At 45.0% G+C, this 14,501-nt stretch overlaps 1 protein-coding gene across 1 annotated transcript in view; it reads left to right on the top strand.

Annotated features, from left to right (window-relative positions):
- The window catches only part of LOC119161315 (high-affinity choline transporter 1), a 137,337-nt gene that overhangs the window by 93,309 nt on the left and 29,527 nt on the right, over positions 1–14,501 (top strand). Inside the window, exons 6-7 of the mRNA XM_037413721.2 lie at positions 1,007–1,159; positions 6,402–6,531. Coding sequence (XP_037269618.2) covers positions 1,007–1,159; positions 6,402–6,531 — 283 coding nt within the window. The remainder of the gene's footprint in view (positions 1–1,006; positions 1,160–6,401; positions 6,532–14,501) is intronic.

Raw genomic sequence — 14,501 nt, 5'->3', positions numbered from 1 at the left:
TTATTGTGAGTGCTTATATCAAGAGAGCCAAGTCTACATTTTCCGTGTCATAGCCCGAGAAAACTACCCTTGAATGTACTATTCGCAGAAGTAACTACAGTGGTGAAAAGTTGCACTAACTGCGTGCCGGAAAGGTACTTTTTCGATTTTAAAACGGGTCTACTTCGCTATCATGTGGGAATCCCTACGTTCGGCATACTGGACGTAACGTGAACTATTGTGCAAGGGAACATTAGCTCTCAACTAGAAATAAAGGGAACACGCATCGGCCTGCATATGGTCAGGCTCGCATAGGCGAAGAATTACTACTTTGCAGAAGTGCAACGATACCACCAATCGTGACCCAATAAAAGCTTTTTTATTCATATTTAAGAGGCAATGCTTATTAAATAACATTTATAATTCTTTAGTCGTTAGAAAGACGAGCTTTTTTTTTGGGGGGGGGGGGGGGGTTGATTGCTATGACTTGTTAATTTTGACAACGTGACCACTTTTGTTCTTGTATGTTGGTTTATGCATTCATATTTATCATATAACAATAGTTGTTGAGGTTTTACGTCCCAAAACCACGAAGTGATATGAGTGACACCGTAGTCGAGGAGGGCCTCGGAAATTTTGAACGTGTACGCACTAGAGTTCCTTTGCGTTTCCACAAATGCTCCGGCATTTGGCCTCCATCTAAATACGCCGCGGTGCCAGGGATTTGATCCTGCGACCTTCGGGTCAGCAGTTAAGCGCTATAACCACTAAACCACTGTGGAAGGTGTGTGCACATATTTTGAAGAGTGGTGAAAAAAATAGAGTGAGTAGAAAGTTTGCCCTTGTCCATGGTTCTTTCATACTGCATCCTTGTGTACAATCTATGTATACCAATTTACCTTTCAAATGATCAAGTACGCAGCTCATGTATAATCCGTACAGTTATGTTGCTTTTCGTTTTTTTAATATTGATGGCGATATTTAGGCCCATTCCTATGAGGGCTAACTAAGAGATTTTACGTCGCAGTGGATCTGCGTGCCGTTTATGTTTATAAACAAGCACATGGACCCTATCTTGTCCCTGCCTAAGGATGAGCTGCTGGGCTCTGTGGCCACGAACGAGATACCCAGCTACGTGGACACTATGCTTCTGCTCACCTTCGGTGGCATACCGTGGCAGGTAAGACACCAAATGCCTACATCCCCAAGCGGTATTTTAGTAGTTGCGCGCATATGCATGGTAAAAAACTTGGGGGGCACCTAGCATAGGACCTAGGTCTTGCATTATTTTATTGCGATAACAATCATATGGACACTCTAGACGGCATTCTGCCATTTTCGCACAGAAACTCTACGTCGAGGAGGTAATACTTTGCTACAGCTAAATTGACATTGATGTCACTTATTACCATTCTAGCTACATAAAAATTATGAAACATTCGCTTGTACTTTTCGCACGTTCTTTTTATGTCAAAAACAAAAGAGAGTCTTTCCTTGCCCTTAAAAAGAACTTAGAAACGTGCTTTCAGTTTCGACGTTGAGAGCTGGTAAATCATGTGGCTGGGATTTTTTGGGGGGTACAATGCTTGCAACCTTGAAACCGTGGATATATTCCAGTTACAACGAGGAGTTTCATACAGGGCTTTCTATTTTTTTCATTATTTATGTAAACGATATTATCCACGTAAGAAAAACTTCCTCTGTGTCCAGGCATGCAAGCGATACGAGCTTGTTTTATCCTGGCCGCCATTTGGAGATCTAGAGAAGAAGCCAAACAAGTGCCTGACTTCTCTTTTATGGTTAGATTGAGCCAACTACAATTACTCATTTTTATACAAAATTCATTCTATGTAAGAACAAAAATAAGTGTGAAATGATAACATCTCTGTTTGCTTTATGTATAATGAGATTGAACATGGCCCTTTGTTTAAATTTTTTGGTATTCTTTTTATGAGAACATTATTTGGACAGCGCTAATAAAGAAAGTTCATGGCAGTAACTGAAGGTCGATTTCTGTTCCATACAAACAAAGGTCTCTAGTTTCACACTGGTTGAAGCTCCAGATAGAACTCGCTTGCTCACTCAAATCTAAAAATTAAAGAACCTGTCTAAAAAAACAATCTTAAAAACCAACCAAAAACTTAAAACTTACCTAGATAGGCTATCAGGTGTGCAAAAAAAGATATCAGCTCCGCAGACAAACCGCAACCAATAGAACACACACAATTCTGCATTTTTTAAGAAGCTTTTACTGTCCTCTAACTATACAACTTTTAAATCACGATATATATATATATATATATATATATATATATATATATATATATATATATATATATATATATATGTGTGTGTGTGTGTGTGTGTGTGTGTGTGTGTGTGTGTGTGTGTGTGTGTGTGTGTGTGTGTGTGTGTGTGTGTGTGTGTGTGTGTGTGTGTGTGTGTGTGTGTGTGTGTGTGTGTGTGTGTGTGTGTGTGTGTGTGTGTGTGTGTGTGTGTGTGTGTGTGTGTGTGTGTGTGTGTGTGTGTGTGTGTGTGTGTGTGTGACGCTAGATGCGGGAGACGTGGCCTGGCTCATACGCTATGTTTATTCCATTCTCACTTCTTCCTCATCTACTTCTCCTAACCATCGCTTCATACCTGACATGATTCCCCCTCCCCCCGAAAGATGGCACTGGTTACAAACTATAACAAAATAAGGAAATGAATGAACAAAACAATGCCCAAATTCACAGTTTCACGTCCAGACGGAGTTCCACAATCTCACGAAATCTTCAAGGCCGATTGAGCAGTCCGATGAATTTTATGACAACTCTGGTGGGCGAGGTTGACTGTTGCGTTCTGGCCAACTGAAGCACGCCTTGAACGTAGAAATTACTAATGGCACAGCGATTCTCGTCATCAATGAACAAGGGTCGAAGTACTTGTAAAATTTGAGAGTCGGATGTCGTAGGCACGGAGTTCTCCGTCGTAGACGCTGCTTTCTGTGTCGTGACTGAGACAGAACGAGTGCTTGCAGCCTGCATGTGCGAGAACCGAAGCTGCTGGTATGATGCCTTTGTTCCTTCATTCTACACATGGTAACTGCACGTCTTTTTCGTAGCTTTCTGTGGTCTTCCCTCAGTTTGTTGAATCGTAGACACGGCGTTGAGAACTGGTGCAGAAAACTTTGTCGACATTGCTTTCTGCGAAGATGGCTTAGGCATCGACTTCGTCTTTGCTTCTTTAATTGATGCTGTCTCTGATGATCTTTCAGCCACAAGTGTACTCGTGAGGAGGTTTCACTTGATCGTTGTTCGTGTTCGAGTAGCCGTTGCAGTTCTTGGAGTTCGTGGAGTTGCCTTTGTTGAAATTGCTCGTCTTCTTGTGAAAGTTCGTCAGATGGGCCTCTTTCAGGAACATGAGTCTGCTTTTCTTTAGTTGGTGATGTGATCAGTAGATTGTCGGTAGTCGACACTGTACTGCTAGGCTTGTCCTGCGATGAAAGCAGCGTGACAGGTTGATGAGAACGCTCCCAAGATGGTTGTGAGTCATCCTTGATTGTAAGTGCTTCTGTCAGTTGACAATGCGCCGGCGTTGGTGGATTCGAAATTCCTGCAGTGCTTTGACTCACATGTGTGTTGTCACTTGACGATGAGAGCACAACAGACATGGCTTCAGGTGGTTCTGATGGCGTATGTTTTTCTTTTTGCAGCGTAGTTTGGCTGACAATGTCTGTCGAACGACCCTGGTCCGGAACGTCAGGGTAGGTGCTGATATTGTGAGGATTCACTAGCTTGTCACGCGTGAATTCCGTCGCACGCTCGAAACCGTCTGGGCCTTGTGTGCGACACGAAGCATCAAGGAATTCAGGTGGTTCAGTAAAATGTGAAGTGTTGCGGTGCAGTGAACACGTTGAAAATGCCGATTTCATTGTTCTTGGGAAAGCCGGCTTTAGGTTTAGTCTTTTGCCGAAATGGTCTAAATTCCTTTCGGTATATGGAGGCTTTACCTTTTCTGTTGCGACGTGCAAGTTACCAGTCGGTGTTCGAATGCGTGACGTTTTTTCGGAAGAGTGATATGATGCTACAATGGTGGTATATTTTCTCTGAGGTCTCGTTTGGAAAATAGGCTTACTGCGGGAAGACTTCGCGTAACTCTGATGGGCGAGTTGAAAAGCTTTCCGCTGATGAAGTATGGACAGGTCTTCATCGTATTTCTTGAAACGACTGATCATTTTTTCTTTGATCTTTTTCCAAGACTCATCGTTCTCGAAGATGTGGGTGAGGTGAAACTTGAATGCCTCACCTGAGATGTAGTCAGTAAAGTTGATGACTATCTCCCGTTCCGACCATGATGCAGCGGTAGCGTGGAGCTCGAACAGGTCGAACCAGTCTTGTACGGGTCCATCGTCCGCTGCTCCGGTGTACTTGGGGATGGAAAGGTCAGTAGATGCTTCTGACATGATGCTGGTCGATGCGTAATGCTAGGCGCTTGCACGGTTGTCCATGTGTGGTCAGGGTGTCTTGCGTAGAACTGCGTCGATGCTGAGCGACTGATGAAGGGGCAGGCAGGTCTCCATCCTGTCGACTAGTGTGACGCTATGATGACTGGGTGACGTGGCCTGGCTCATACGCTATGTTTATTCCATTCTCACTTCTTCCTCATCTACTTCTCCTAACCATCGCTTCATACCTGACATGCTCATACGCTATGTTTATTCCATTCTCACTTCTTCCTCATCTACTTCTCCTAACCATCGCTTCATACCTGACATGACATGTCAGGTATGAAGCGATGGTTAGGAGAAGTAGATGAGGAAGAAGTGAGAATGGAATAAACATAGCGTATGAGCCAGGCCACGTCTCCCGCATCTAGCGTCATATATATATATATATATATATATATATATATATATATATATATATATATATATATATATATATATATATATATATATATATATATATATATATATATATATATATATATATATATATATATATATATATATATATATATGTATATATATATATATATATATAATGAGATCTAACAGACAATAATGCCAAGGAATGTATTGGGGCAAGTTATTGTTCTAATAATAACTTCCCCTATACATTCCTTGGCATTATTGTCCGTTTGTCCGTTAGATCTCATATATATATATATATGAGAGACAGAGAGAGAGAGGAATTGGTGACTACGTGAGCAGTTACATGGGACAATCCTACCAAAACAAGGCTGCCTTCGATCTATGATTCGATGAATTCATGCTATACAATTATTTCGGGCAACTTACGGGAAGCAAACTTTGTCACTTGAAATACCTAATTTACTCCACAACAAGGCTACAGCTTTGCCCATGCAATCTAAACACAATTTTAAGAAAAATGGCAATGTGTGCTCATAACTCTCTTATACAGTGCCTTATACATGCTAAAACGTTCAATTTTTCGGTATTTTGTTATGTTTTTATTGTGCAGAAGTCACTCGTTTCTTTTATAGTGTTGCGTATTTTGACTCAATATGTTCCTGCCTTAAGTTTTTTTTTTACATTCTTTTGTTATCTTACTAGTGTGATTTTTGTTGATCACATACCACTGTATTTTACAGTGTGTTTTCCCGATCTGTTTTCCGCTCTTTCAATTTCGTTTTTATGATCCTAAAAAGACATCACTGTGGTTTTATGTTCCCCTGAATCTGCGAAACTATATGGGTTGAGGTTGAAGTCAGGCAGAAGGCGTCGCCCTTCTGCCTGACTTCAACCCAGGAATTTTTTGTCTGAATAAATTGAAAGTTGAATTCCACATTGAGGCATGGAAAGTGGTAAAAGAGTAAAGCTGGCAGAAATATGCTCAAGCTCATAGGATAGCTGCTACCTGCATCAACAGTGTGTGTAGTTATCAATATTCTTCCTAAGGCTTAAAAGCAACACACTTCAAGCCTTTGCGAAAGATTTTGCGTTTTCACCTAGATTAGCGGTCTATGTAGACGTTATAATACCTCGTGTTGCTCTAGTATACGCGTCTTTAACAATAGAGACTCAAAATAAGCGCCAATGAAAAGCTTATGGTGGCGCTAATTTACGTGCCTTGGCCTGTTGAAAAATCAAACCTGCTGAAGCAACGAAGGCGTCCTTCTCTTCGGTAATTTGCGAAGAACCGCCAACACAACAAAGCTGTGATAAGTGAGCTGGGTTATCTTCTTTCTGTCGTTTTTTTAACTTCCTCTCTGTCACCACTCCGTGATCTAAATATTCTTCATGTGTCCATTGTATGTCTGGACAACAGTGAAAACTTTTGCCATGTTCTCTTATGAACCCCAGCACTCCCCCCCCCCCTCCAATTCCTTTTTTGTGAAATAAGCAAGGTTTTGTTGAGTTATTAAGAATACACCATGCCGTAATACTTCCTCATCACACGCTCGTCATTTGTCCACAGGACTACTTCCAGAGGATATTGTCGACCAAGAGTGAATTCCGCGCCAAGGCTCTGTCGTTTGTGGGCTTCGTGGGCACATTACTCATGGCAGTTCCGCCTGTGCTTATAGGTGTTGCATCCAAAGCAACAAGTGAGTAAACTAGTTTTAAATGCGAAGCATTTCTTTGCGTACTGCAGGCACATTGAGCATCTATCTATCTGCCTGTCTATCTATCTATTTATAGGTTTGCACAGGGTTCTCCATCAGACGGGGCGAAGGTTCGTTGCAGCACCCCCCCTTATCTTATACGTCAATATGTGGGACAAACTCCCCCTCCCTAATAAATGAATGTATGAGGCAGATTTTGCGCCCCCTTCTGAAGTGATTAGAGAGCCCCCCCCCCCTGCCCTCTAGTGCGCACGTCTATCTATCTATCTATCTATCTATCTATCTATCTATCTATCTATCTATCTATCTATCTATCTATCTAGCCGCCTACGTTCGGGTGCTCTCGCGATCACCCCCTTATCTTGGGGTGAACCAAAATTAGTATGGGAAAGTACAATGGTTTGACGAATACGACTCACAGGTCATGACATGAATAATGTCACAATTCCGTCGTGTACATCATCAAACACTTTCTGCCAAACAATAAATGGCACATACCCGGGGGTGTGTATGCGCCACAGGTGATTGACGTTTTATGCCTACCCATGGGAACTGCGAGAACACACATAGGTATTTTTATCGTGTTAGCGTTAAGCAAAAGCTGACATCGGTAGTGTTGACCTAATGAATGCAAATATAAATAGGGTAGGTCCAAGCAGAAATCAAACCCAAGAATTCTTCATGGCAATCAAGTATTCTACCAGAGAGCCACGCCAGGTCTCGGAAGTACTTTTCAAATAGACCCTAAGATTCGTGAAACGTCAATTCTGATTGCAGTTCTTGCTATCCAATTATATAAGCAATTTATATGTACTCTTATGATACATCCATCATGTCGGGTTAATGTCCACCGTAGTTGGGTACCATCCGCTAAAGTTGATTTATGTAGGGCTACCAGGGCTACCATACTCGCGAACACCAGCGCTTCATGTGGGGTTACCGTTTCTGGTGTTGCCAATATCCATCTTTCTATTGGCATTGTTACACAACTGTGAGCAACTGGATATATAAAACATTTGGGACTGCTCAACGTATGTTTGTGCTTGCGTACATACCTTTAGGGCTACTTCGTGACGTTTCGCTCAATAAAAAACTACACAGTCACCTTCCATGCGCAAGCTTCGCATAACATCGATTCCCATGGTACGTGCGATCTGCCGAATTTTTATTAAACTTTACATTAATTTGTACTACCCAGATGGCCTGCTCTTTCATATATGTTGTTGTTATTTTATCATTGTTGATTGTATACTGTGTTGGCAAGGTTGTGTCAACCACACTGAAGTGCAGCCAGGCAGCGCTCGAGGAGTGACCACTTGAGCCGAAATAATAAACCGCTTCGTTCTTGCTTTTGAATACGCTAACATTAAAATTTACTATGCAAAACTGCTGACGCACAACATAATATACACAGTGATGCATCTATACTTTGTTCAGGGTAAATAAATGCCAAATACAGTGGAATAGCGCTTATATTGACATATTAAATTAAGTCACGCACTCCACATGCATATTGTCGTCCCTGCAAGAAGACATTGAAATTTCTGAATGGGCAGAATTTTTGAAGTCGCTGTAATAGGCTTCCGTCGCTGGAGTTTTTGTTGACACGTAGCGCCGCCCGGGTGGCCTTGGTGAAATACGAGTATAGTAGGACGGCGATGGCTACCGCGGTCGAATGCGAGGAAAGGCGTCCTAAGAAAACACTGGAAATTATAGTACTCTTGCGTGTTAAGTGTCACACGGGAGAGGGGTACCACCCAAACATCATCTTTTACTCATTTCTGTCAAGGTCATACGGGAAAATGCAGCGGAAACGCTGGATATGTAAAACACAACAAAACGTTTACTTAGCAAGTGCGTTACAGCTTACGTGTGTAAAATTACGCAAACAATTGCGCATCTATTTTCAATAAATTGCCACGCACACAGTTCTAGATATTACACAAGGTGACTTCAAATTACGCGCGCTAGCAAATACTTGTGCCTTCTAGACAATTTGCGATGCACGAGCCTGCGGGACCCAGCTGCGCGCGAACCGTGTTGAAAGAAAAGAAGAACGTAGAAGAAGAGGCAGAAGGGAATGCTCGAGACAATCTAGCAGTGCTATAATTCTCGGGCGCAAGTTCGCCCAGCCTACGTTAGCTTATTAAAAGAGCTTATTGAAAAGTGCGTTACAAATCTGGTGGAAGTGCTGGGTGTGATGCCAAGCCCCTCTCGAGTGACGGAGCACAGTCCAGAACCACAGCGATTTCGACCCAATGAGCTGACGCCTGTTCATCAGCGCTGCAGTCGACGCCTACGTGGTGAGGGTCCTGAATTTTCACCTTTATCGACTTCGCTTGGAACATCAACGGCTGTGAACGGGTACGCAACCGACATGACAGCTCAGGTCACTCCAGCCGACATTGTCGGAAACCAGCCAATGCTACCAAAGCCGTTCCAAGGCGAAAGCTACGAGGACGCAGAGGACTGGCTTGAGCACTTTGAACGCGTCGCAAAGGCTAACGGATATGGGGAAGAGCGCAAACTTGGAAGTGTTTACTTCGCACTGGAAGATAGCGCACGAACGTGGCATGAAAACCACGAAGCCACCTTCCGGTCATGGAATGATTTTCGACGGGAGCTGCTCGCTGCTTTCCCGAACACAGACCACAAAGAGAGAGCTGAAGCTGCGCTCCAGACAAGAAATCAGCGCAATAACGAAACTGTCGCCATGTATTTGGAAGACATGTCTCGCTTATTCCGCCGAGCGGATTCAAATATGAGCGAAGACAGGAAGCTGCACCATCTGATGCGAGGCGTGAAGCAAGAACTCTTTGCCGGACTAATTCGAAGCCCGCCGCGCACCGTCGCCGAGTTTCGTTCCGAGGCGACTACAATGGAAAAGACGCTACAACAGCGAGCAAGGTTATAAAACCGGGATGCGATTGTCACTTCCTTGGACATGTTGCCACCAGCCTTCGGTAACGGCATGGAAGCACTACGCGAGCTGGTGCGGTCTGTTGTGCGAGAAGAGCTGCAGCGGCAGCGTCTTGACCAGAACGCTCCAATGCTTTCGTCTCTGGCCGATGTGATCCGTGAGGAGGTCAGGCAAGTGGTACGCGAACCTTCGAGCAACGCACAGCCAGGGCCGCCACTACAACAGAAGACGAGAATGACGTATGCTGATGTGCTACTACGAGGACCTCCAGGACGTGCGGACGTCGCGGCGGCTACACCTATGCAGTACCCGATGCCGCCGAGCACCCTGCAGCCAACGGCAGAGAGGACACTAAGGAAGAGCGATGTCTGGCGCACTCCCGACAGGATACCGCGGTGTTACCACTGTGGGGAGCCTGGTCATCTCTACCGAACGTGCCACTACCGCCAGGCAGGACTACGTGGTTTTCCTGTTAATGCACCTCGACCACGAAATGGTGAACGTCCCTTCGAAATTGAAGAATACCTGTCAGGTCGTCAAACCTCAAGTGGCTTCCAACGACACCAACCTCGGGCAACGACAACGGGGAGGTATAGATCGCCTAGCCCCCGACCTTCAGCAAGCTCCCCAAGGTCTCGTTCCCCAAGCCCGCGTCGGGAAAACTAGTCAGCGACCTGTGGAGGCAAGGCCGCTGTTGACGCTAATGCAGAAAAACCTCCATTGCTGACTCTGAACGACGACCGATTCAGAAACCGGTGCTTCGATAGTGACGTTGCTTCCGATTTACGTGTGTTCGTTGACGGCTACGAAGTCATCGGACTGGTAGATACCGGCGCAGATTATGCAGTGATGAGTAGCGGACTTTCTAAAGTAATAAAGAAAGTGCTGACTCCTTGGAAGGGACCACAAGTTCGCACAGCAGGAGGGCACCTCATCGACCCTACTGGAATATGCACAGCAAGAATCGGAATACGGGGTTTCGCGTACGTCGCCAGTTTTATTGTGCGGCCGGAATGCTTAAGAGACTTGATTATCGGCATGGATTTCTTACGAGCTAATGGCGCTGTAATTAACTTGCGAGAATCTTCCGTCTCATTCTCGACTAGGCACGCGATTGCTACCTTTGAAACGGAATAAAACGTATATGACCTTTGTATTGCAGATGATGGCGTCATGGTTCCGCCAAGATCGAGCATATCTGTCGCAGTAAACAACAAAGCATTCAGTGAATTCGAAGGATTTGCTGACAACAACACTAACTTACTACTCCAAAAAGGGATCTGCATGGCACGAGGCCTTGTTAAGTTACGTGACGGATGTGCAAATGTTCTACTCACAAACATTGGAAATGAGGTGCAGCACGTTGCAAAAGGAACCGTCATCGCCAGTCTGAATGATTTCATCCAGGTTACGGAGCTGCGAACTTTTGAAACCAATGATTCTGATTTCGAAGACGTGGAGTCTGTCCTTGCAGCCATCGACATCGATCCAGGCCTACTACCAAGCGAAAAAGAGCAAATAGAGGGTCTTTTAAGAGAATTCGCCGAATGTTTCTCGTTGTAATCTAAGGTTCAACGCACTCCTGTCGCCAAACATCGCATCATTGTCGACGAGTCAGTGAGGCCACTACACTAGCATCCCTACCGAGTGTCACCAAAAGAAAGAGAAGCTATTGGTAATCAGGTTAAAGAAATGATCAAAGACTAGGTAGTTCGGCCTTCATCAAGTCCATGGGCGTCACCTGTTGTTCTTGTGAAGAAAAAAGACCAAACCTTACGTTTCTGCGTTGATTATCGGAAGCTGAATGCCGTCACCAAACGGGATGTTTATCCTCTGCCAAGAGTTGATGACACTCTGGATAGGCTGCGAAATGCCAGGTATTTTTTCTCATTGGATCTTAAAAGTGGGTATTGGCAGATAGAAGTTGACGAAAAAGATCGCGAAAAGACAGCGTTTGTGACACCGGATAGTTTATACGAGTTCAAGGTACTCCCTTTTGGCCTTTGTTCAGCACCCGCCACATTCCAACGGATGATGGACACAGTGCTTTGCGGTCTTAAATGGCAGTCATGTCTGGTTTATCTCGACGATGTTGTAGTTCTCTCTGCTACCTTTGAGCAACATTTGGAAAAGGTCCGGGCCGTGCTCACTGCGATCAAATCAGCGGACTTGACGATAAAACCGCAGAAATGTCATTTCGGCTTCCGTGAGCTCCTTTTTCTCGGCCATGTCATCAGGGCAGAAGGCGCCCGCTCAGACCCTGCAAAAACTGAGGCCGTAGCAAGATTTCCGAAGCCAACAGACAAAAAGGATGTTGGGCGATTTTTAGGTCCCTGCGCCTATTATTGACGGTTCGTTAAAAATTTTTCACGAATTGCTGAACCTCTGACACGGCTGACAAAAGAGGAAATGCCTTTCGTATGGCTTGCCGAACAAGAGGATGCTTTCAATGAACTACGAAAGTGCCTTCAAAGCCATCCTATTCTGGCGCATTTTGATGAGGAAGCGGAAACCGATATCCACACGGATGCAAGCAATTTAGGTCTTGGGGCCGTGCTCATCCAATGGCAAAACGGACAAGAACGAGTCATTGCGTATGCCAGTCGCACTCTTTCGAAAGCTAAGGTGAACTACTCAGCGACCGAGAAAGAATGCCTTGCCGTGGTATGAGCTATCAGTAAGTTTCGACCATATTTATATGGTAGGCCTTTTCGAGCTATAAGCGACCATCATTCGCTATGCTGGCTGGCTAATCTCAAGGACCCATGTGGACGGCTTGCACGATAGCGCTTGTGATTACAGGAGTATGATATCACGCTTGTGTACAAGTCAGGTCGCAATCACAGTGATGCGGACTGCTTGTCACGTGCTCCGATTCAACCTGCTGCTTCTGCTTCCACCGAGGTGGTGAAGATTTTATTTTCGTGGGAGCTGTGACACCATCAGAGATGGCCTATCAGCAGCGATCCGACCCTGAGATACTCCTCTTGATCGAGTACCTACAAGGACAGTCTGTCGATGTTCCACGACCTTTTGTCCGCGGCTTGTCAGCGTTTGTCCTTCGAAACAACATCCTGTATAAAAGTAACTTTGACAACAATACAGCGACATTCCTGCTTGTCGTCCCTTCACCTCTGCGACCAGAGATTTTGGAGGCTTGCCACGACGATCCATCAGCTGGACACTTAGGAGTAAGCAGAACGTTAGCACGCATCCGCACTAAACACTACTGGCCGAAGTTGCTTAGCTCTGTACGACACTATGTCAGAACCTGCCGGGACTGCCAAAGACGTAAAACGCCACCGCTAAAACCAGCTGGTCTCCTTCAACCTGTAGAACCACCAGAAGCCCCATTCACACAAGTGGGAATGGACTTACTGGGCTCATTTCCTACGTCGTCATCGGGAAAACGGTGGATAATAGTTGCGACCGACTATTTAACCAGATATTCCGAGACAGCGACTCTAGTTAAAGGATCAGCCGTTGAAGTAGCCGAATTCTTCGTCTCCAACATAGTACTGCGGCACGGAGCTCCAAAAGCGTTGATCACGGACCAAGGGACTGCATTTACGGCCGACCTGATGAAATGTATCATGAAATTGACGTACACCAGTCATAGAAAAACGACGGCATATCATCCTCAAGCAAATGGTCTTACGGAACGACTGAACAGAACGCTGGCTGATATGTTGTCAATGTACGTTGATATAAAACACCGCACTTGGGATGAAATATTACCCTATGCAACATTCGCCTATAACACTGCGATGCAAGAGACAACACGGATGACGCCATTCCAACTTGTTTTTGGCCGGATGGTAACGACACATTTAGATGCAATGTTACCTATTGGCGAGACGCCCTAGAATTACTATGACGTTCACGACTACACACAAAGATCAGAAGAAGCCAGACAGCCGCGGCACGATATCGCATTCTCCAACAGCAGAAAACCGACACGCATCGATACAATCTGCGAAGAAGAGACGTCCAGTAAGCACCAGGAGACAGAGTATGGGTGTGGATTCCTGTATGAATACGTGGCCTGTCAGAAAAACTGCTTCGCCGCAATTTCGGTCCGTACAGAGTGCTCCGCCGCGTCGGCTCGCTCAACTACGAAGTTATGCCAGAGGGACAGGATATTTCATCCCGACGGCGGCATCGCACGGAAACTGTGCATGTCGTCAGGATGAAACCATATCACGACAGGCAATGAAACGCTGAAGATACAACGTTCTTTGACGTTAACGACATCTCCGACGAGGGTTTGTGAATGACTGCCATGCAAACAGTTTGACACAAGCATCGGGACGATGCACTCTGGAAAAGGGGGCAATGACACAATGTGACTTCAAATTACGCGCGCTAGCAAATACTTGTGCCTTCTAGATAATTTGCGATGCACGAGCCTGTGGGACCCAGCTGCGCGCGAACCATGTTGAAAGAAAAGAAGAACGTAGAAGAAGAGGCAGAAGGGAATCCTCGAGACAATCTAGCTGTGCTATAATTCTCGGGCACAAGTTCGCCCAGCCTACGTTAGCTTATTAAAAGAGTTTATTGAAAAGTGCGTTACAATATGCTAGCTAGAAGGAAACGCTGAACTGAACAAATTCCCCGCTGTGGTGGTCTAGTGGCTAAGGTACTCGGCTGCTAAACGATACGTCGTGATATCAAATTTCGGCCGCGGTGGTGTATTTTAGATGGAGGCGAAAATACTGTAGGCCCGTATTCTCAGATTACGGTTCACGTCAAAGAACGAACGCCAGGTGGAATAAATTTCCAGAGGCCTTCACTACCGCGTCTTTCACAATCATATGGTAGTTTTAGAGTGCTAAATTTCACATATCAGTAAATCAATCAGTATATTAACTGAAAAATGGCGTAGGCGAGGCGATTCCCCGTCTTTGCGCACACAGTATCGTCTCGGCGGCACGGATACCTTTATGCCTACCCCAAAAACGTTTCTCAACGAGCTCCTTTACTGACGTGTCAGGTTTAGATTACAGCTGACCCCATGTTTGTAATCGGTCTC

The sequence above is a fragment of the Rhipicephalus microplus genome, chromosome X (assembly GCF_043290135.1).
Source record: "Rhipicephalus microplus isolate Deutch F79 chromosome X, USDA_Rmic, whole genome shotgun sequence".
Lineage (NCBI taxonomy): Eukaryota > Metazoa > Arthropoda > Arachnida > Ixodida > Ixodidae > Rhipicephalus > Rhipicephalus microplus.
This window is presented reverse-complemented; position numbering and strand designations above follow the sequence as displayed.